At 41.9% G+C, this 22,395-nt stretch overlaps 1 protein-coding gene across 2 annotated transcripts in view; it reads right to left on the reverse strand.

Moving 5' to 3' along the window:
- The window catches only part of LOC137546284 (S-adenosyl-L-methionine-dependent tRNA 4-demethylwyosine synthase TYW1-like), a 246,437-nt gene that overhangs the window by 98,328 nt on the left and 125,714 nt on the right, over nt 1-22,395 (reverse strand). For both annotated transcript variants that reach the window (XM_068268563.1, XM_068268562.1), the window contains exons 12-13: nt 18,639-18,816; nt 8,665-8,800 (exon numbers count right to left, since the gene is read on the reverse strand). In XM_068268563.1, coding sequence (XP_068124664.1) covers nt 8,665-8,800; nt 18,639-18,816 — 314 coding nt within the window. The remainder of the gene's footprint in view (nt 1-8,664; nt 8,801-18,638; nt 18,817-22,395) is intronic.

The raw sequence follows: 22,395 nt of genomic DNA on the forward strand, positions 1-22,395 counted from the left end.
CAGCATGAAACCGACTGGTTTTCAGTCCATGTTATTTTCTGCTATTTCTCTGCTCTACACTAGGCTGCTATGCCAGTGCTGTGCTATGCTGTGTAGGAAGGGGGGGAGGTGAAGAGAGGGGACACCCCCCGCAAACAACCACTGTAGGGAAATTGCAGCTCCCCAGTCCCGCTGGTTTCTGAGATAGGGTATCTCTTGTTAATCAGTGGGTCCCAGGGGCTGCAATACCCCCTAAATTTGAAGTGTGTAGGAGCTATGAGTGCTGAGAAATCGAGCATTAAAAACATTATGCAAATCAGGAAGGATCTGCATGTGATGTCATTACCCACAAGGCTTTGCATCACTAGGCCAAATTTTAATTAGGCCTACACTGCGGGAGGGGTTTCACTTTTTTTAGCTGGATTTCCATTGGCTGCAAGACCTTTTCCCCTCTGAGATCTGGGTTTTCTCTGACAAACCTGCCATAAGCTTCACATTGGTGGGGAGTTCATATTCATCTTACAGTTCCTCTGACATGTTTGTTTGCTTTCAAAGAATGTACAAATACTTTATCTGCCTCAAATACTTTAAGTCATAGGCCCTGAACAAGCATGCAGATCAGAGGTCTATTACAAATCTGACAAGATTAACTGAATGCTTGTTTCAGGTGTGATTCAGACCCTACAGACCAGAAAGATCAGCAGCACTGCCAGGCAACTGGATTAGTTTAAAAGGAAATACATACGGCAGCTTCCATATGTCTCACACCTCGGGTTCCTTTTAAAGCCCCTTATAATATCCTAGTGGTTCTGGGTCACCATGAGCTATCTGGGTACTCCAGTCAGTTCAGTGATTCAAATAGCTAAGCAAAATAGGAAGTGCTGAACGGGAATGCCAAATCAATGTGTAGGAGTTCTTCTGTTTCTGGCAAGTTCTGGCTGTATTTCCACTCCCACAATGCTAGAACAATCAGCCATTTGCACATTCGCACAGGCTAACAGATGCAAGAAAGATCATCATTTACTAGCAACATGGATCTGTGCACAGCTGCAAAGAAGAGGAGATTACTGATGAGCAGCAATTGGGTTGAGAAGGATCGGAGAAGCCTCTTGATCATCAACAGGCTTTCCTTCACCTTGGTAAGTATCTAACTTCTCTATATTTTTTTCCCTCACTGGTTTGCTTTTTACAATAAGAACGCTTACTGTTCCCAGGGACAGGACCATGGAAAGGACCATGAGGGACAACAATGAAAACAGGGCTGGATTCCAATTCTTTTTTACTGTACAAAATTATAAAGGAAAAAACATCTCAATTGGAGAGAGTTACCCAAGTCTTATCAGGAAAGAAAGGAGAATTTTCCAGGTAGAGATTCAGACAGTGTCAGACTGGGAGGTGGAAAAACTCAGGAAAGCCACCTGCTGGCCAAGCAGCAGTAATTATCATTCCCAATAGAAACCTGCAGCAAGTCTTCACTGTGAGCAGCAACACCTGATAACTGCTGCTTGGCCAGCAAGTTGATTCCCTCAGCTTTTCCAGCTCCAAGTCCGATACTGGATTCAGATAGCAATACAAACTTTAAGAAAGAAAAAAAAAAAAAAGAAGTTATTATCCCTCACAATCTAAAAACCAAAATATGTTATTTTACTGGGGTGGGGCTGTTCTGCATTTTCAAAATTTGAATGGCTTAAAAAGGCATTTTGGAGTAGCAGCTAGGCACGGCAGTCTATCTAAACGTTCACTAATGCTATATATGCTCACCTGCAAACACAGAGAGCACATAATAGTATTTATCTTTGTTTTTCTGGCAAGCAGCTCTTCTCCACCTACTGCTAAATGAGCTTTTCAGGGAGTTAAATCAATGTCTTGGTGGAAATAAAGTTAGACAGTGTCAGGCAGCCACACAAATAATGATGCATTTTGTAGCAGATGTCAGCTATACTGCAGTCCTTGGCATGTGGAGGAAATTGGCCTCCTTATGTTCAGATTATCTCATAATAAGTTATGCACCTGCTCCAGCAATTGACCACTTCTTCGCTTTCTGTTCATTTAGATAATGGGAACCGCATTCAAAATAAAGGAGATGAACTCTCATTAGGCTGGTAATTTGGTGTTACTTAAAAGAATTACAAGTCTAACATCAGATTGACGGCTGGAATGAACCGCATCAAATTGTAAACACAAGAAAAAGTTTTGTGTAAACAAGAGAGAGATGTACAATATATGGAAATGCAGACAATTTATTCCACTGTTATTTTCTCTTCAGTCCATATTTTCTTACGTGAAAAAGGAGACTAGCACTTGAATTCTAAATAAAATCACACGAATAAGGAATACAAAAAGCTACCCACATTGTACCCACTATACACAATGCTGTTCATAATGCATATAGCATGCAATATGCGAGGATATCAAAAAATCAGACTTGCACTGTGTGAAATGCCTACTGATGCACTGCAAAGCATTATTACAACACACTGCTGTATGCAATACGCAATGCTGTGCAAGTCTCATTCATTGTCACTGAATGGGACGAGCACTGCAAAGGAACACAAAATCAGATGCAGCGTCAGCCAGAAGCACTGCAAGAAATTACACTACTCTCCCCAATTGTGACTTTTCTCATGAGCTCCTGCTCCATAGCTTCATCAAAGCACATCATGACTGGGGAGTGAGTGGAAGGGTTTATTCAAAAATCATCTTAAAAAGGCCAGGTATGTAAAGAGACACTGCTAATATTGTATAACTTTTCCTGCAATTGCAAATTCAGTAAGCGCAATACAGAGTAGAGGCCTGCATTGGGTTGGGTACCCACGGGTTACCTGAATTGCGGCTCAGGTTCGGGTACTCGTGTCAATTCTAATTGGGATGTGGGTCGGATTGCAGGTAGCGACCTGTGGGTGCAGGTCGCAGGTAGTGAAAGCAAGCAAGCATGATATAATTTAGTCATAACAATAAAAAAAAAAAAAAAAGAGGATCTTAGCCACTTAACATGCTGTCAGACAGTGCTGCTGCCACTGAGCGCGCGTGCACGCTCCTGCAGGTGCACGTGAAAATAGTGGAAAAAAAAAACACCAAAAAAATAAAATACACCTTTATTTACAAATGATGTATTGTCACCATACTTTGTACTAGGGACATAATTAAAATCTTGTGATAATCAGGACAAATAGGCAGATAAAATGTGTGGGTTTTATGTACAATAGCAGTGTTTATATTAAAACTATAGGGGATGAAATTGGAGAAATAGTGTATTTTTTCTTTTTTTCCTTGTATTTCCACTTAAAATGCATAGAAAATAAAGTAATTACTGAAAACAAATATCCCCAAAAAGCCCAATTGGTGGTGAAAAAAACAAGATATAGATCATTTCATTGTGATTAGTAGTGGATTAAGCTATTGGCAAATGAAAGGGATGAGCACTGACAGGTGAAAATCGCTCTTGTCCGTTAGGGTAAAAACCGCCTTGGGGTGAAGTGGTTAAACACTTCTTTGCCTTTGGTTTGTGTATAAAAAAACTGGTAGTCTTCCACCAATGTAGATTTTATAATATAATGGAAAAAGCGGGTTGCAGGTCTGGAGGGCTGCGGGTCGGGTGCGAATACCAGATTCACCAGAAATCGGGTTGCAGGTCAGGTGCGGGTAGCAGGGCGGCGGGTCTGAAAAATTAGACCTGCGCAGGTCTCTAATACAGAGTTTAGTTATGCTCTAACAAAGCTGACAACCAACTGACTGGCAGCTTCTGGTGATGTGGCATATTACTTTACCCTCCTATGTCAGTGGAGAACCAAATTCGGTGATGGAAAAACAAGGAAACTTAATGTGGAAAGCATGTGTTACTTCACAGTGCAGATAGTCATATTTTTACTGTATTCCTAAGGTAACACTTTACTTTTATTGCTATGAAGCTGTCCACTTCACTGTGGTTAAACTTTTTTTTTTTTTTACTCCTGTCTTATTATGGGTTACTGACCTGCAATTCCTTTATGTGCATCCAAACCTGGTTAACACTTTTCATATGATGAAACTGGGCATCCAACCAAGACTTGGCAAAACAGCTACTGGGGCTGACAAAATCAGACCTTTCCAGTTCACTCATTAAATCAGGTTTTGCGCTAGTGCTTTTTACAATCTAGCCGACATGAGGTATATTATTCCACAAGATGGTGCTGCACATAAATCTTAAACCTTGTTTTGCCAGCACATGCAGCAAGCATGGTGTCACGGAACAGCCGTGAGAAATGAAAACGCAACCGCAATCGGTTTCCTGCCTCGATTGCCGTTGCACTGCCAAATCAGAATCTCATGTCTGTGGATACCAGGCAGTCCAGCCTGGAGGGTCTCTGCTGTCTTCATAAAAGCAGCAGAGTTCTTTTCATGAAACCTGGTGCCTGTGACCTGTTAGCCAGAGGTGTAACCTCAAAGCCTGTCCAAGCTGATTTCACATTCAGATGTTAATTAAAGGAACCAAAAGGTCCTTTTCATACAGGGAGATCCCAGGAAGCTAGTCACAGCTTGACACCAGACAGCCTGGCTGCAGCCTTACCAGGAATAAATGAATGTATTATATAATTTTTTGCCTATTTACAGTACAGCGGTATCATTGGATCCATAGGGTCATGCTGAATCTCTTGATACCAGTCGAGAGGGGCCCGGGGCCCCTACAACCCAGGTATGAATCTTCTCAGGAACCTGACCCGCTGCCCTAGGCATGTCTGATGTCATATTAATCTGTATTTTCCGACAAGTATGAATCTGTTATCCCCCTAAATATAACGTGCATCGTTCATGAGTTACGGCATTTTATAAGTTTAGCCCTAAAATCTCTCAGAGGGAATGAACGGTCATTGGTGGGTAACTCAGAGGGGGCCGGCATTGCCACACCCCCAAACCAGCTTCATCAAAAGCACATGGCCAGCAGGCGGGCCCTCTGTCCTCCAAATTCCACCTTCACGAAAGCACACTGCCAGCGAGGGGACCATGTGGTTGGCGGCCATCTTGTCTGAGCTGAAACAAAGGACACATGGCTAGCGGACATCTTGATCAGCCATCTTGTCTGAACTGAACAAAGGACATTTTCCATTTTGCTTGGATTTTAAACTTTGCTGAACTGAACAAAAGGAACTCTACAAGTTTTCCCAGAACGGACATATTTCCACAAACCCTAAGTATTTTCTCCTTTTTTTATTTCATACTGGCTATTACTGTTTTAATTGTTGATTTTAATAATTGTCTGTATATATTAATTATTTATATTGCCGTGAATAAGACTTTATCAAAGTCATTCACTGTTCCGCTACCCTGCTTATCAGCCGCACAACTGAACCAGACTTCTGAAGAGACGCTACTATTGTTGATATCTAGACAGAATAGAGTGTGTTTAACCGTTTTTATTTGCAGGTCGAGAAATAACCAGTTAGTGAGTTCCTCTGTCTCAGAAAACAGAGGTGGTGGCAGTTATACCCTGAAATAGTGTGTGTGTTGTAATTACCGTACCTCACAGGCTCCCTTCTGGTTTGTCTACGGCCAATACCCAACGGTTCCTACGCATTGACTGCGACCAGAGTTCGCACGATTCGTGCGCTGGCACCGTTTGGAAGGCATTTCGCGTTCCGACCCCTAGGGCTCCTGTGACACATGGCCACTAACTAACTGCGCCAGTTCCATACATTTCAAAAACACACGAAGCAGACACAAAACAATACAATATATTTCTGACAGTCTTCTCATACCTTTCATCAGTTCTAAACAAGTTTTCCATAATTTCATAGGATGTTAATTTACTATGCCAGAATCACTGGCTGGACTGGAACTATATTTGCCATGTTTCTATCAAACAACCTATGTATTGACCAGTGCTGCGTAATATGTTGGTGCATTATAAATACAATAAATAATAATAAAAAGGTGACAGTGAGTCCCAAATACTTTAAGAAACTTTACTAGTAGTCTCAAATTTACACAGTGTATGTAAACTTGTATGACAAGGAAGTTCTTACTGGCCAGACTACTGCAATGCAAGGCAAATGTCTGCTGTTGAAATTGCTCCATCCAAGTGTTTGCACTTAGACTGCGTCATCAGATCTTCATCCAGTGAAAAAAAAGTCAAGAAAATTTCACTCCTAGTACTCTCTGAAATCACCAGATTCTGGTTGTCCATACTGTTATTGACGCACTGAAAAGGTTTTGAAGTAGCAGCCTTTTAACATGGACACTTTCTCTCTTAGCAGGGAAACTGCATCCATGCTGGGGCAATATCATACTTTACCCATTGATTTTTTTTAAAACATAACTTTAGAATTGCATACAGCAGGCCAAAGTATGTACACTTTTACATCCCTGTACAACCTGTAAAATCACATTAAAAGATAAAATTTAAAGCACTACCCCGCTTGTCATTTCTCAAAGCAGGTACGTCCAAAATGTCAAATGCAGCCTGCCGAGCCTTTTCTGGTGGCCCCCAAAGCTCTCTAGTTGTTAATTCCATGCTGCCTGTAGGCCCTAGCTGCAGTACCGCATGCAAGGGCCACCTTGTGCCGCCACTCTACATCCCCTTTGCTCGCCCATAGGTCAGCCACCATAGCAGTAGTAGGCACTGATTAGCAGCTGCCACTATGCCATCAGCTGTAACATCCACTCATTAGAAGGTGCCACTATGCTAACTGCTCATGGTATACAGGTTTAAAAAAAAGTATTTAGGTACCATAGGGATTCCAACTGTTTTAATATGTATGTCATGGGGGTATATTACTGCTATTTTTCAAACAAGGGCTTATAATTAGTGATATAGTATAAAGAAGCATAAAATAGAAAAAAAATACACCTGTGTTTCCAAATAAAATACTGTCGGCATATATTGTACAAGGGACATAGTTTAAACATTGTAATAACTGGGACAAATGGGCAAATAAAATGTGTTGGTTTTATCAACAGTAGCAGGTTTTATTTTAAAACTATAATGGCTGAAAAACGAGAAATCTTTTTCAATTTTTCCTATTATTTCTGTTAAAATACATTGCACTAATACTATAAATGCAAAAGTTTGGATGTTTGTTACTCAATCACGCAAAAACGGCTGAACGGATTCGAATGAAATTTGGCACACACAATACATAAGCTAGAATAACATATAGGATACTTTTTATCCCCATAACCAAAAAGTGGGTGGAGACAAATACAAATTTCACTGGGAAAATGTAAACAGCAGCCATTCTTACACCGTTTATGGTAGAGTTCTCAAACTTTGCACAGTTGGTCACTGGCTGACTGGGATTAATATTCAGAAGTGGGTGGAGCATACAAAAGCCAAGCAAAATTCAACTATTGATTTTCAAGGGGAATATTTAATTGCTGCCATTCTTGCACGGTTAATGGCACAACCCTCAATCCTGGTACAGTTGGTCATTGGGTGACTGGGGTTTAAATTCAAAAAAGGGGGTGGAGCCACAAACAGCCAATCAGATTTGTTTTATTTCAATGCAAATTATTGATGCTAAAGACCACAAAGTTCACAAACTAGGTAATTGACTAATTGTGAGGTAGGGTTAGTAAAAAGTGTGTGAAGCCAACACCAGCCAAATACCTACCCAGGCAACGCTAGGCCATCAGCTAGTAGAACATAATTCTTAGCAAAAAAGTACTACACAAAGAAAGCCCAAATTGTGGCAAAAACAAAAAGGTGTGATAAGTAGTGATAAAGTTATTAGCATATGAATGGGAGGAGTGCTGAAATGTAAAAATTACACTGGTCCATAAGAGGAACACAACCTGTAGTGGTCAAGTGGTTACAGAACAGGGTTATTCAAAGTCATTTAGTGGTACGACTTTTGTGTTTCCTAAGAAAGTGTGTCCCTTGGCAAGTAAAACATTTCAATTATTTTTTGCTTTGAGGGCTCGTTTCCACTATTGCGTTGCAAAATCGCTGCGACAAAATTCGCATGCAGATGCGAATTTCGCATGTGTGTGCATGCAAATTTTCGTGCGAATTCGCATGAAAATTCGCATGGATGACGATGTATGCGACTTTAACCATGGCAATGCCGGTGTGCTTTTCTATTGATTTCATGCAAAGCCGCATGAAAATTCGCATACCAAAACAGCATGCGAATTGCCTATTAAATACATTAGCGGCGATTCGCATGCATTCCACTCGCAGGCGAATTCTGCCGCTCTTTTGTGCGTTTTTTCACCGCTGAAAAAAATGCACCTCAACAATGCTACAGTGAAAACAGGCCCATCCACTTGCATTACATGTGCGAATCCGCATGCGTTGGACGCATGCAGATTCGCAATAGTGGACACGAGCCCTCAGAGACTGCAAACTGCAATGTCTTCAGACTGTACAATTACATGTTCAACTTATAAAGCAAGAGGACAACAAAATATTAACACCACACACAATTTCTTGACAATACTTCAATGCTTTACAAGGAAGCTATTTTTACATTAGCAACAGAAACTCCTAAACAGATCACTTGATGTAAAATCTCCAGACCGGATTAGCTTCAGAGGATGCTCTGAACATCTGGTCTGTTTTAGGTCTGTCCCTTAATTAGGAAATAGCTATAATATATTGCTGTAGTACTGTAGTTTTACATAGATAAGTGCGAGCAACAAAACCATTATGGTTATAACTACTTTCATTTGAGTCAAGCAACATCATGTTAATAAAATCCCATATTTTACCTTTTCTGCCAATGCCGTCAAGCTGTCAAGGAACCTTTGCCAAAAATCCTTGAAGAGTGGGCGATCAATTTTCTTAAGGCTTTCTTTGGTGCTGGCATCCACACTTACATACAGCTGTGTCACTGGCTCCAGGGACCTGACAAATGATAGTTCACTTTTCATGAAAATAGGGAAATGCTGAAGCTATTTTCACTATATAAACTTCATTGATCTGTAAACATCCAATATGCACATTAAAAAACAAGCACATTGATTTCAAACATTTCATGGGCTGGAGTATTTTAACAGCTTCACTAATAGGGTCTTCAGATTGCTAATTTCTAGTTCCACTTAGTATTAGGAGACCACAAATAATGCCACGTATGGTTAAGCTATTGCAGTAGTCAACAGTGAGGAGCCAGGAACCATGACTTGTGGCGACATCATAGTGATCAGTAATTGAGACAAAAGGAACATTGCCATGTGTGGTGACAATATAGCAAAGGTCAGAATCTGGAGAAGCAGGAATACTGCCATGTATGACGACATAATAATGATTAGAATTTGAGATACCAGACATACTGCCACATGTAAAATCAGTTAGGCGGGTCACACTTGTCTCTTCAGTTTTCTGCACACCATGGCCCATATGCAATTATTTTTTTCTCCTGCGTTTCCTCCTAGGAGATAATTTTTCATCTGCTCTTTAAAATTGAAAAAGCACCCAAAAATATAGGTAAAAAGAAAAAAAACACTATTGAAATTATATTGAGGATTTTCTTACTTGCTGGTGGTCTAAAAAGCATTTAACCACTTCAGCCTACAGGGTTGAATTGTTTTTTTTTTTTTTTTTTTTTTTTTTTGCATCTGAGCAACTTTCACCTCCCATTCATTTGCCAATAACTTTATCACTACTCGGCACAATGAATGGATCTATATCTTGTTTTTCCGTCACCAATTAGGCTTTCTGTGGGTGATACATTTTGCAGAAAATTAATTTATTCTAAATCAATTTTAACAGGAATATTAAAAAAGAAATGGAAAAAATTATTATTTCTCAGCTTTTGGCCATTATAGTTTGAAATTCATACATGCTACCATAATTAACACCCATGTATTTTATTTGCCAATTTGTCCTGCTTATTACACCATTGAAATTATGTCCCTATCACAATGTATGGCGCCGATATTTTATTTGGAAGTAAAGGTGCAATTTTTCATTTTGCGTCCATCACTATTTACAAGCCCATAATTTTAAAAAAATATATTAATACACTCATTTGACATGCATATTAATAAAGTTCAGACCCTTAGGTAACTATTTATGGTTTTTTTTATTGCAATTTTTTTTTTATTAAAAATTGTATGTGGGTAATTTTTGGTGTGGGAGGTAAAGTTATTTTTTACTGTAAAAAAGTGTATTTGTGTATTTGAAAATGTATGTGGGTGTAATTTACTATTTGGCCACAAGATGGCCACAGTCAAATAGTCCTGGGAGCGATCGAGCTCACTCCCAGGAAGAAGATTGAAGCAGGGGAACTTTTTGGAACGCAGAAAAGCTGCAGCGTCTGGAGAGACGCTGTCTGCTTTTCTCCGGGGGGATTCGATCAGTAAAAGGGATCTATAATCCCTTTCACTGTTCGCTGGGCTAACGGCCGGTAGCGGGAGCGCGCACGGGGGGGGGGGGGGAGGGGGGGCGCGGGAGTGCGCGCAGCCTAACTGGACGAAAAATTTCGTCCAGTTAGGCTTAAGTGGTTAATTGACAAGTTGTGTAAATATTACCTAGGAGAGAAGTCAGGAGAAAGTGAATTACGTATGGGCCCATGTGTGTTTGCATGCAGAAAAAACGCCTGCATTCTTTTCCACAGCAGCTAATGTACATTAATAGAGAAACAACACAATGGGGATGATTCGCAAAGCTTTTTCACCCGGTTTCCTCTGTTTTCACCTTATCTAGGTTACATTTTTAAGCTCCCAAATAGCAAAAATATAATATAATGAAGGTAAGAAAAGTAATATTGAAATTAAGTTAATCAGGAACAACCTATTTTTAATAATTATGTTTCTTGCAAATGTGCTGAAAGGTTATTTTTTATCAATTATGTGATGAATAAGTCATGTATGAGAAGTATTGTGAATAGAGCCCATTGTGCAGGATTATGCTGCAAGAACTCTTTTTTTTTCTGAACAATAAAAATGCATTCAAGTGTGAACTGGCCCCTTGATTAACATGAGTTCTCAGTTGAAACTCGTTTTTCTGTGCAGAAAAAGTGCACAAAAACAGTGTGGCTCCTGCCTTAACCCTTCATGCACACACGTGCACATACTCACTGCAGACCAACCATCCAGGAACCACTGCTAGTCGCATGCGGCGCACAGAGGCTCCCCTAAGTTTGTATGCATCTTCACTCTGGCCCTATAACAAGCAAAGTGTAAGCAAGCAAGCTTGCAGTGCAGCAACCTATCTAAAGATTAGGAACATGTATCCTAATGTAGTGTTCTCCACAGGCTTTTTTAGCCGGGCGCTCCACCCGGCTAGTTTTGGTGAGCACCTGGCTGTCATCGGCTTACCTCCTCATTCGCCTCCTATACTGTAAGCAGAGAAGCGCCAGCCCTACATTCTCCTGTCATACCCCACCCTGCTTACTTTTTCATGCTACCTGGCTAAAAAAAATTCTGGGGAGAACCAGAGCTGTGGAGTCAAAGTTGGAGACTGCGTAATTTTGGGTACCAGGAGTCAGTGGTTTCATAAACTGAGGAGTCGGTGTCAGAAGTCGGATAATTTTTGTACCAACTCCACAGCCTTGGTAAGTATCAGACTAAGGAGTCGGAAATTGAGAAGTCGGAGTTGAAACAATTTTGGGTACCTGGATTTAGAGTCTGTGGATTCATAAACTGAGGAGTTGGAATCAGATGATTGCTGTACCGACTCCACAGCCCTGGGGAGAGCACTGCTAATGTCCTTTCTTGGGACAGTTAGTGCTTCAAATTAATACCACAAGGGAGCTACAATACACATCCATATGCGCCATACAAACAAGAGCATGAGCTGTGTAAATACTGACATTAGTTACAGGAAAGAGAGAGCACTGGATTTAACCCTGGCCACAAGGATTATAGCTACAAGAAAAACACAGAATCCTTTCCTAGTTAATTGGCACTACATAACCTCATTTGGCATTGCATACACAGATTGGGGTGTGTGGCCTAGAAAGGTTCCTTACAAAAACTGTTACATCACTTCCATATATGGAAGCCATGAGGTGCTTATAGTCAGGAAGGTGGAACTGACCATACTGAGTAATGGCGCAAGTCCCACATTCCTCCAAACCCACCCCGATTTCCATAGATGGATTGTTTACATTGAACAGTCAGAAATGTATATCAAGTACAGATATCTTATAGTAAACTATCAATACTCCTCATATCAATAATCCAAATATTTATGTTCATTAAAATTCAGGGAACTCCGGTAGGAGAGGGTCAGTTCACTGAAGTATAAATACTGAAAACTTCCCCACTAATAAAAATATTAGGTAGCACAGGATACAATGGAGTTCACCTATCAGGTCAGAAAAAAAACCCGCTTGGGCTTCCGAAAGAATACCATTGTAGGTCTCGCTTTCATACTATCATTCTCACACAGCCTTTTTGTCACTGAATATTTCTCCAAGCAATGAAGTATTAGCTGGGTACTCTGCGGCAAAGCAGAATGGAAAACAAAGCATTGCATGAAATAACAGCATCATCTTAATTATTCAATTTCTTCTGCTTCAATTTCTGTCACACAGCCACATTCACAGCAGAAACATTTTTTTTGTGTGGGGAGCTATTTTGGCTATGCCTTTTACTCTGCATTATATTTGTGACCCATCCTTTCCAGTCCTCCGGGATCAAATGGCAGCTGAATGTACAATCATGGTCAGACAACTATCCAGACACACATCTAAAAACAGCACCATGAAATTTGGGCGCAGGGTAACTCCGAAAAACTGCTCACCCTGCTCCTGCAAATGTCCTGGCAGCTATTACTGGCAGCTGATTTGTATTTTTTTTCATATTTTGGGCTCAGTCTTCTGCCGGCACCCAAATTACCTTCTGAGCTTCGCTATAGCTGTAATTCCCATTACAGACTATGGCGGCGCCCAAATGTCTGGCACCCTTTTTGCCTGCCTCGCTATCCAGTCATAACATCCAATGACTGGTTTAGAAACAAGGATGCTTTTTGAGAGATGAAAATGATTCAACAAGGTTTACAGTTTGTATCTTGTTAGTTTGGTAGGTGAAAAAAAAATGCTGCAGGCATGTTCCAGCCACCCCACTGGAGCTTTAGATCAGATGGCCATTTCATAGCAGCTGACCAAGTGTTCTTGTCTTACACTAACAATAATAACAATAACAATAATATTTATATAGCGCTTTTCTCCCTGGGGACTCAAAGCGCTGTGACCCTGCATTATGCAGTCTCAAAGGCTAGGGAAAAGAGGTGAGTTTTTAGCCTTTTTTTAAAGCTGTCCAGAGAAGGAGCCTCTCGTACTGATTGTGGAAGTGAGTTCCATAGAGTAGGGGCTGCATAGGAAAAGGCCCGAGCACCAAATGTTAAGTGTATCCTGGGAATAACCAGCTTCATCTTGTTGGCAGAGCGGAGGGTGCGTGGAGGGGCATAAAGTTCCAATAGATCCGCTATGTATTTGGGTCCCATGTGGTGTAGAGCCTTGAATGTCAGCAGGCAGATCTTAAAATTGATTCTCCATTTTACTGGCAACCAGTGAAGAGATTGCAGTACTAGGGTGATGTGTGAGCTGCGGGGGGCATTGGCTAGGAGTCTGGCTGCAGCATTCTGTACTAGCTGTAAGGGGCGCAGAACCTTATCTGTAGATCCGATTAACAGGGCGTTGCAGTAGTCTAGGCGGGAGGATACAAATGCGTGAACCAGGGCAGGTAGGTCTTCAGCTGGGATAAGGTGTTTTATTTTCGCTATATTTCTTAGATGGAAGAAGGAAGACTTGACGACAGCTGATACCTGCTGTCTGAGTTTTAGATTTCCATCCAGGATCACCCCAAGGTTTCGCACAGAGTCTTTATACTGTACAGTATCTCCCCCAATTGCTAGTTTGAGGTGGTGAGCGTTTTGAACTTTATCCATCATGTGTGGACCACCTACCACCAACACCTCTGTTTTGTCAGAGTTCAGCCTCAGCCAGCTGGTGTTCATCCAATTTTGTAAATCCACTAGACACGCATTTATGGATGCTGATGGGTCTTGGGTGCCAGGCTTGAAGGACAGATACAGTTGTGTGTCATCTGCATAACAATGGTATCCTAAACCATAGTTCTGGATTATTTTGCCCAGTGGGAGCATGTAGACTGCAAAGAGTAATGGTGATAGTACAGAACCCTGTGGAACTCCATAGGCAAGTGGCACTGGATTAGAGTAGTGTGTGCCCAGACATACTTGCTGCGTCCTACCAGATAGGAAGGTCTGAAACCAGCTAAGAACAGTACCCCTTAGGCCACAGTAATTCTTCAGTCGCTGGATTAGTATTTCATGGTCCACAGTATCAAATGCTGCTGACAAGTCAAGAAGAATCAGAATTGAGCAATCACCCTTGTCCCTTGCAGTAAGTAGATCATTCATTACTCGGACTAATGCGGTTTCAGTGCTGTGCCTTTTCCTGAATCCTGACTGAAAAGTATCAAAGATGTTATCTGTAAGCCTGGCTTCTAGCTGGTTGGCGACTGCTTTCTCGATAACTTTTGATAGGAATGGTAAGTTCGCCACAGGTCTGTAGTTGGTTACAGAATCAGGATCTAGTGATGGTTTCTTCAGGAGGGGTTTTATGATTGCTTTCTTTAGTTCTTCTGGGAAAAGTCCACTTTGCAAGGAGCACTGAGTGATTTTGTGAAGTGCTGGCCTGAACAGCGCTGGGCACTGCATTAAGGATCCAGTTGGGCCAGGATCCAGGTCGCAGGTAGTGGGGCGGAGACTTTGAATGAGAATTCCAAAATCTTCTACACTCAGAGTGTCAAAGACTTGCCATGGTGGTATGGTAGTAGGCACATGCAAAGTCCAGTGGTCATTTGATGTTGTTGGTGTAATGCTGGCACGGATGGTAGACACCTTGTTTGTGAAGAAGGCAGAGAATTCTTCACACCTTTCCCTGGAGTATGTGGTTGGGGCTTTTAGGCAGAAAGGATTGCAGAGTGATTCCACTGTGTGGAAGAGTTGAGCAGCTCTGTTGTTGGCTGTAGATATTTTGGTTATTGCTTGTTGGTATTGTCTGAGGTGTTGAACTAGGCTAGATTTGTGCTCCTCAGACCCTGATTTACGCCACTGTCTTTCCAGTCTGCGCCCTTTCTTTTTTAGATCCATGATGGTTTTGTCAAACCAATTAGCTTTCTGCTTTTTGGTTGCTGATTTGGTGTGCCATGGGGCAATACTGTCAAGTGTTTCATATATCGTGTTGTTGTACTGGGTTACTAGAGAGTTTGGGTCCATTTGACTGTGGAGCAGATTTGTAAAATCCAGATTGGCAGTTATCCTCTCCAGTGTTAATTTACTCAGGGGACGGGTTTTGATTGTTTCTTTAGGGAGCTGCTTGATAGGGTGATGTTCAATAGTAAACTGTATTATGTGATGGTCTGACCACACCACTGGGGTTACTGTTATGTTACTAATGTCCATTCCGAGGTGGAACAGTAAGTCTAGCGTATGCCCTCCTCTGTGGGTAGCTGATTTTACAACTTGTGTGAAGCCTAGTCCACCCATGAGATTTATTAGTTCATTTGCATCTTGTGATTGAGTGTTATCAGCCCGGATGTTGAAGTCACCAAGGATGATCCATCTCGGATAAGACAGAGCCAGCATGGCCAGAAGTTCTGGGAATTCCTGTAGGAAAGGGTCAGCATCTCCGGGGGGACGGTAAACCACTAAAATTTTGAAGCCTTTACCAGCTGAGATCTGGGCACCTATACATTCAAAGGACTTTGTTGAGCCAACAAGATAGATACCATCCAACCTATCAATGGAATAGCTATGGCAATGGGATGAGAAAGGGGAACTTGAGGATGGAGAGAGTTAAGCCAAAAGCACTGAGGTCATATTTTGTGAATGCAAAAAGGAGTCATTTCATTAGTTGCATTTCAATATTTTCAGATACAAATTTATTCCAACCCCTCCAAAGCCATAAAACAGACTTTTAAAGCAAACCTGTGAGGCTTACTGTCGGCTATTTTGGATACTTACCTCATGAGGGGAAAGCCTCTGGATCCTAAAGAGGAGTCAACTGTCCTCCTCCACCGGCTCGATCCAGTGCGGAGCACGGCCGCACTGTGCTTGCGCAGTATAGCACAAAGGCCTGTGACCCTGTTAGGCAAATTTTCTGTTCCACTTGCAGTTGGATTGATTTCAGTAACAAGTTGTTAACGGTCAGCTTTGATCACAGTCATAATTCTTCTAGGCACATATTCTACAAGGTGTAGGGACTGTTGCCCAGGAATATTGATCAATTGTGACAGAATAGTGGACCTTAGTTTGTTCAAATTGGAAGGATGGCATTTCTAGGGTTCGAATGGATATTCCCACCTTGTCCTACAAATGCTCAATAGAATAGTAACTAGGTGACTGAGTTGACCAATGTAGCAATTTTTCTAAAATAAGCTAAACATGGTGACTGGGTGCATTGTCCTGCTGAAAGTGGACAACTGCATTGGGGGAACACTGCAATTAACAATTACACCTGGTCAGCAACAAAGTTGACATAGTGATGTTTTCAGGGCTATTAGAAGACCAAGCTTGTCCCAAGAGAACATAATAATAATAATCCAAACATTTGTATAGCGCGCTTTCCTCCTGTTGGACTTAAAGCGCTCAAGAGCTGCAGCCACTGGGACGCGCTCAGGAGGCCACCCTGCAGTTTTAGGGAGTCTTGCCTTGAACTCCTTACTGAATAGGTACTTCCTAGCGAGGATTCGAACCCTGGTCTCCCATGTCAAAGGCAGTGCCCTTAACCAGTACTCTATTCAGCCACTAGTACTCTATTCAGCCACAGAACATTCCTCAGACCATTACTGTACTGCCAACTGCTTGGGGAACTATAACTTGGCAAGATAGGTCTAGGGATTCATGTTCAAATGGCTACAGCCGAAAAGCTTTCCTGCTTCTCATTGATAAATTTTTATAAATGACTGTTTTGCATCTTTTTTTTTCCTTTATGAGGTTGCCATTTTCAGTGCTCTTTATGGCTAGCAATAAAGGATACTTGAGGTGACGTGTTATGATGAAATAGACATGTGTATGTACAATGCCAAGCACACAATTAACTATGCTGCATTCCCCTGTTTCCCCCCCTTTCTCTGCCTGAAAGAGCTGGCATTCAGGTATGCAACTGACATTGTGTCTCAAGTCGGGACCAAGTCGAACTATAGCTTAAAAGGAATCTAAAGTGAAAATAAACTTATGATATAATGAATTGTATGTGTAGTACAGCTAAGAAATAGAACATGAGTGGCGCAGATATGCATTCCATATTGTTTCCAGTACAGGAAGAGTTCAGAAACTTCACTGGTTATCTATGCAAAATAGCTTCTCTGAGCTCTCCGACTACTGTAATTTAGTCAGAGAGCAATGCTATTTTCTGAAGCACTTATAAATCAAAGAAACAATAAAAGACCACTTCAGATAAGATTGTACTGCAGAGAGGTTCAAAGGGTCATTATCTCTACTTCGTTTCATAGTTTAAAATGCAGAGTGTAGTTTGTAAACTGCAAATATTAGAGAATGATGCTTGGTCATACAACTAAGCACCCACATTAATTTTACCTCCTTTTCTTCTCACTAACAGAGATTTCTTTTAGAGGTACCGGATTGCTGCTGCATTTTTTTTTTTATTAATCAAAAAAGAGAACAATATTTTTACATTTTTTTTAATCCCCCCCCCCCCCTTCTTCCCCCCTAAGTTGGCCCTACACTAATTTTACATACATATGGTTATGGTAGGGATTAGATTGCCCATCAGAGATACCGTTAGTGACAAGGCAATATACTCTGTACAGCGCTTTGCAAGATGTTCGCACTATTTTTTTTTTATTATAAATAAAAAGAACAGCCTCCCAGTGCTGATCAGCCGCTGGCAGGCTGATCGCTGGCTGTTTACAGTGATGGGAATTCGCTCCTCGCAAGATGATGGAATACTGCCATATGGCATTGTGGAGGCACAACAAAGCCACTCTGTGGCCGCCAATCTGCATTAGGCGGTCACAGAGAGGTTCATTTTCACTGATAAGGTATTACAGCCATAAAACACTTTCCTAGCAGAGAATGGCTTCTGAGAACAGGAAATAAATAAAATGGTCAATAATTCATATATTTTATCTTCTGAGACACTTAGGCAAGTTTCACACTGTAAATTGGTGGCAGCGATGCAGTGCATCACGCCCGCCACACCACCAGAAACAGGCCTTCAGGGAACACTGCGTTAGTACATTGTGTACCCTGTCTGGCCACCAGCCAAGCAGGAAGTGACACGCGCTTGTTAAAATACACTTTTCGTGCATGCGTGCCGCAAGACTAACACACCGCCCTAGTGTCAAAGGGCCTTGAAAGGCTGTATTAATGCTATGAGATAATACAACACTAGACCTACTTTTTTCAGCGGATACACAGAAAATAAAAGTGGGGGATTTGAAGAAAGGTCATTTTTAGGAGTAGGAGGCTAGATACTATATCAGTTTATTTTCACCTCAGGTCTTTCTTTAATGTACAGTGAATCAGACAAATAGTTTTATGTCATTCATTTTTAGTATCCACAAATCATTTTCACAGCTAATTGACAGTTGTGTGCAAGCATTTTTATTTTATATTGAAATAAATTAAAACACATATTTGTTAATACAGACAATACTTTTTCATAAGCTATGACAGGCTACCAGAACGTTTCTATTCTGGGTACAACAATATGTTATAACTCCAAGAACTAGAACATCAACCGTCTTACCTTATCTCTTCTGGGAATTGTGCATTTGTGACAAGAAAACTAGAAATTCTCTGCTGATGAAGCAGTTTGAGGAACTGGTTGATCTTCGGGTACATAATTGGTTCTCCTACTAAAGAAAGTGCACAGTGTTTGACAGCCAGGCCTTCTTCAAATCGGTCAGGTTTTACACCAGGTACCCCTGAGAAAAATAAAAGGGAAAAAAAAGCTTAACAGGCAAAAAAGAAAGCCATAGGCTAAAATTGCATTTTATGTATTTACTTATACAAGGTAAAGCCAGCTGTTACCTTTTGTTTTTGTCAGCTGTTACCTTTTGTTTTCAATATGTATTTGGAGTTTTAATAAGGTATTCAGTCCTTAAAGGGATCCTAAACCGAACTAAAACAAAAACACAAAAAAAAACCCAAAACCTTACCTGGGGCTTCTACCAGCCGCCTGCAGCCGCTCTGTCACAGAAAGATCCTCCGGTCCCCCGCATTGGCTCAATTTTGATTTAACTGGTAACTGGGCCAGTCAATGGCCACTGCACCTGCGCGGCCCTGCCCAATTGCATCCTGCTGCTGCAATTCTCCTGCGCATGCACAGTACGAGGAAATCTCATATTGCGCATTTGCAGGACCCTCCTGGCAGCGGGCACGTGATCCAGGACATGCACAGCCAGGGCCACGCAGGCGCAGTGCCTATCGACTGGACCAGTCGCCAAAATCAAAAATGAGCCGCTTCGGGGTACCAGAGGATTGTTCCGTGATGGTGTGGGCACAAGGTAACTGCAGGGGAATGGTAAAAGCCCCCGGTCAGTTAAACTTTTTTTAGGTTCGGTTTAAGTTGGCTTAAGGTATAAGTAATTCAAATTCCCTCACATGGATTATTAATGATCAGTTAACAAGGGTGAGGGGTCCTCACAGATTAGACTATAAACCATAATAACGAAACAGAGTCTACTTAAAGAGACTCTGTAACAACAAAAACCTCCCCTGGGGGGTACTCACCTCGGGTGGGGGAAGCCTCCGGATCCTAATGAGGCTTCCCACGCCGTCCTCTGTCCCACGGGGGTCTCGCCGCAGCCCTCCGAACAGCCGGCGACTGTGCCGACTGTCAGTTCAATATTTACCTTTGCTGGCTCCAGCGGGGGCGCTGTGGCAACTTTTGGCACGGAAATAGACGGAAATACCCGATCTCCGTCGGGTCCGCTCTACTGCGCAGGCGCCGGAAACTTGCGCCTGCGCAGTAGAGCAGACCCGACGGCGATCGGGTATTTCCGCCTACTTTGGCGCCGAGAGGCATCAGAGCGCCTGCGCAGGAGCCAGGAAGGTAAATATTGAGTCACGGCTGTACGGAGGGCTACAGCGAGACCCCCGAGGGACGCAGGACGGCGTGGGAAGCCTCATTAGGATCCTGAGGCTTCCCCCACCCGAGGTGAGTACCCCCCAGGGGCCGTTTTGTCGTTACAGTTCCTCTTTAAGATTGGTAAAAGTATACTTTTAAACACAGCCAAAGCATAGACAGCTTTTTTGCATTCATTTAGTTTCCATCAAGGAAGCCCCAGTATCTAAATTATCAACCAATGATTTCCAAGTTCCAAATAATCGCAAATGGACAAACCTTAAAGGGACCCTGAGCACCTTTTAAAAACCCCATAGGCCGTAAAATCCCCTGGCGTCCTCCTGGCTCCTCTCCCGGTCCTGCTGGCAGCTCTATTAATTGGAGACTTCTACCTAAAATCGCCAGTACGAGTCCCCGTTGCGCACGCTACGCGTCATCATGCAAGCCAGTGTGAGTACTGCGCATGCACAGTTCTCTAACTGTGGACCGCTCTTGTGCAGGACTCCCACACCAGCTGGCGTGACGTCGCCGGCGTGATGACGCGTAACGTGCACGACAGGGATTCGTACTGGCGACTTCAGGCAGAAGTAAGTGGAGTAAGTAAGTGCAAGAGTAAGTGGAGTGGTAAGTGCAAATTGTGTTTTTAAAAGGTGCTCAGGGTCCCTTTAATCAAATGATACCAAATCGAGCATTCAGAAATGCCAATACATATTTCATTAGAAGGGCTATAGTGCATATTATCAAGGAACCATACATCGCCCTAGAACGGGTTTAAGGACAAGTCATGTGAGTCAGAGGCATTTGGCTTGTCCTTAAACCAGTGCTAGTTGTGTATGTTCCTGTTATTGCCTGATGAAGCGGGATTAAACCTGCGAAACACATTGCCTTTTTGGAGTACCTGAATAAATTAATTGTTGTTCAAAAACCAATAAAGTTTGTGTCTACTGAACGGGGAGGTAAGTCCACCACTACCTCCTCTTTTGAAATGGATTTTAGCAAATGTTATCCTGATTTTAGCGCCTCTGGTCCTGTTTTCCATTTATCAACTATCCAGATCCTCAACGGCATATCACAGGTACAGCAAGAGACTGAAGTACTACCAGAGCTCATCAGCTGTCAACACTGCTTGCAGTACATTTCACAATGGAACAAGATATGTCGAACAAAGAGTACAATCTGAAATACCACAATTGCTTCCTATATTTGGGAATCCATGCTTCCCACCTGAGTTAATGAGAGGCTCCTTTCGTTGGTGGAAGTCAAGCAAAACAATTTCTGAAGGATGATTTTATCCCAACCTGGGAACAATACTCCCATATAATCTCTTTCCTGTCCTACAAATTTATCAATACATTAGAACCTTCCAAATGACCTACTACCCTAGCTGCGTCCCCGGACAGTTTTTTTTTAAACACGATGCGATTGCAGCCCACTTGAAGGAGATCTCATATATTTAATACATTTTCTCTTGGCCTCAAGATATGAAAAAAAACTCACCCGCATGGTACAATGGGAGACTGACTTGGGGCTTACTATATTGGAAGCTCCTTGGTCTAAATGCTGTATAACCTTGTCAAAAGGAAGCATTTATTTCTCCCACATTGAAACAGAGTCCTCTGCAGGGCATATCTTAGCCCTGATAAGTTGCATGCCACTACTTATACTAAGTCCAATCTTTGTTTTTGCTCATGTGAACAGGTTGGCACGCAAGCACACGTCTGGCGGTTTTGCCCAAAAGCCATAGCTTCCTGGTCAGAAATATCTGCTCTTATCAATGGTCTGCTAGTGAAGTCTCTCCTGTAAGCATAATTTTTTGCTTCATGCCTAACAGTATTTACTATCCACGGAGCAATAAATAAGACCAGAAGCTTATTTTAGAAACAGTGGAAATGACAGAACATTACAAAGTGTTAGGTAATGTTTAAAACTAAATGCAACAAGAACAACAAATAGTTGTTCAAACATGTACCCACTTTGTGGTTAAATAAAATAGTAAGATTGAAGAAAAGGAGTTGCTGACCAGTGAAAAATTGTGGTTCGTGTTAAACTACCCATAAAAAAAGTTACATAATGAGAAAACAATCCAGTGAAAGTCATATAGCGTGATAAATTATAAGCTCATATGACCAATGTGTTTCATAATTGCGGTGTAATGTGTGTATGCATCTTTTAGCTCTATGTACAATCCCTTGCTGTTCTTGCAGTTCTATGTACTTTGCATAGTACTTCTGAGCTTTATTTGCAGTCACTTATGTTTCTGTAAGGCTTGGTGGTGTATTCTCCACAGTCAGCATGCAACGCATGAGCTGGCGTGGAGGAGGTACACACACTAGCACCAGGAAACAGGCTATCCCTAGTATAGTGGAGGGGAGGACTGACTCCAATAGGAGATTGTGGCGCACAGAGCCGGTGCAGATCTGACAGCCACAAACAATGC

This window comes from Hyperolius riggenbachi, chromosome 2, assembly GCF_040937935.1.
Source record: "Hyperolius riggenbachi isolate aHypRig1 chromosome 2, aHypRig1.pri, whole genome shotgun sequence".
Taxonomy (NCBI): Eukaryota; Metazoa; Chordata; class Amphibia; order Anura; family Hyperoliidae; genus Hyperolius; species Hyperolius riggenbachi.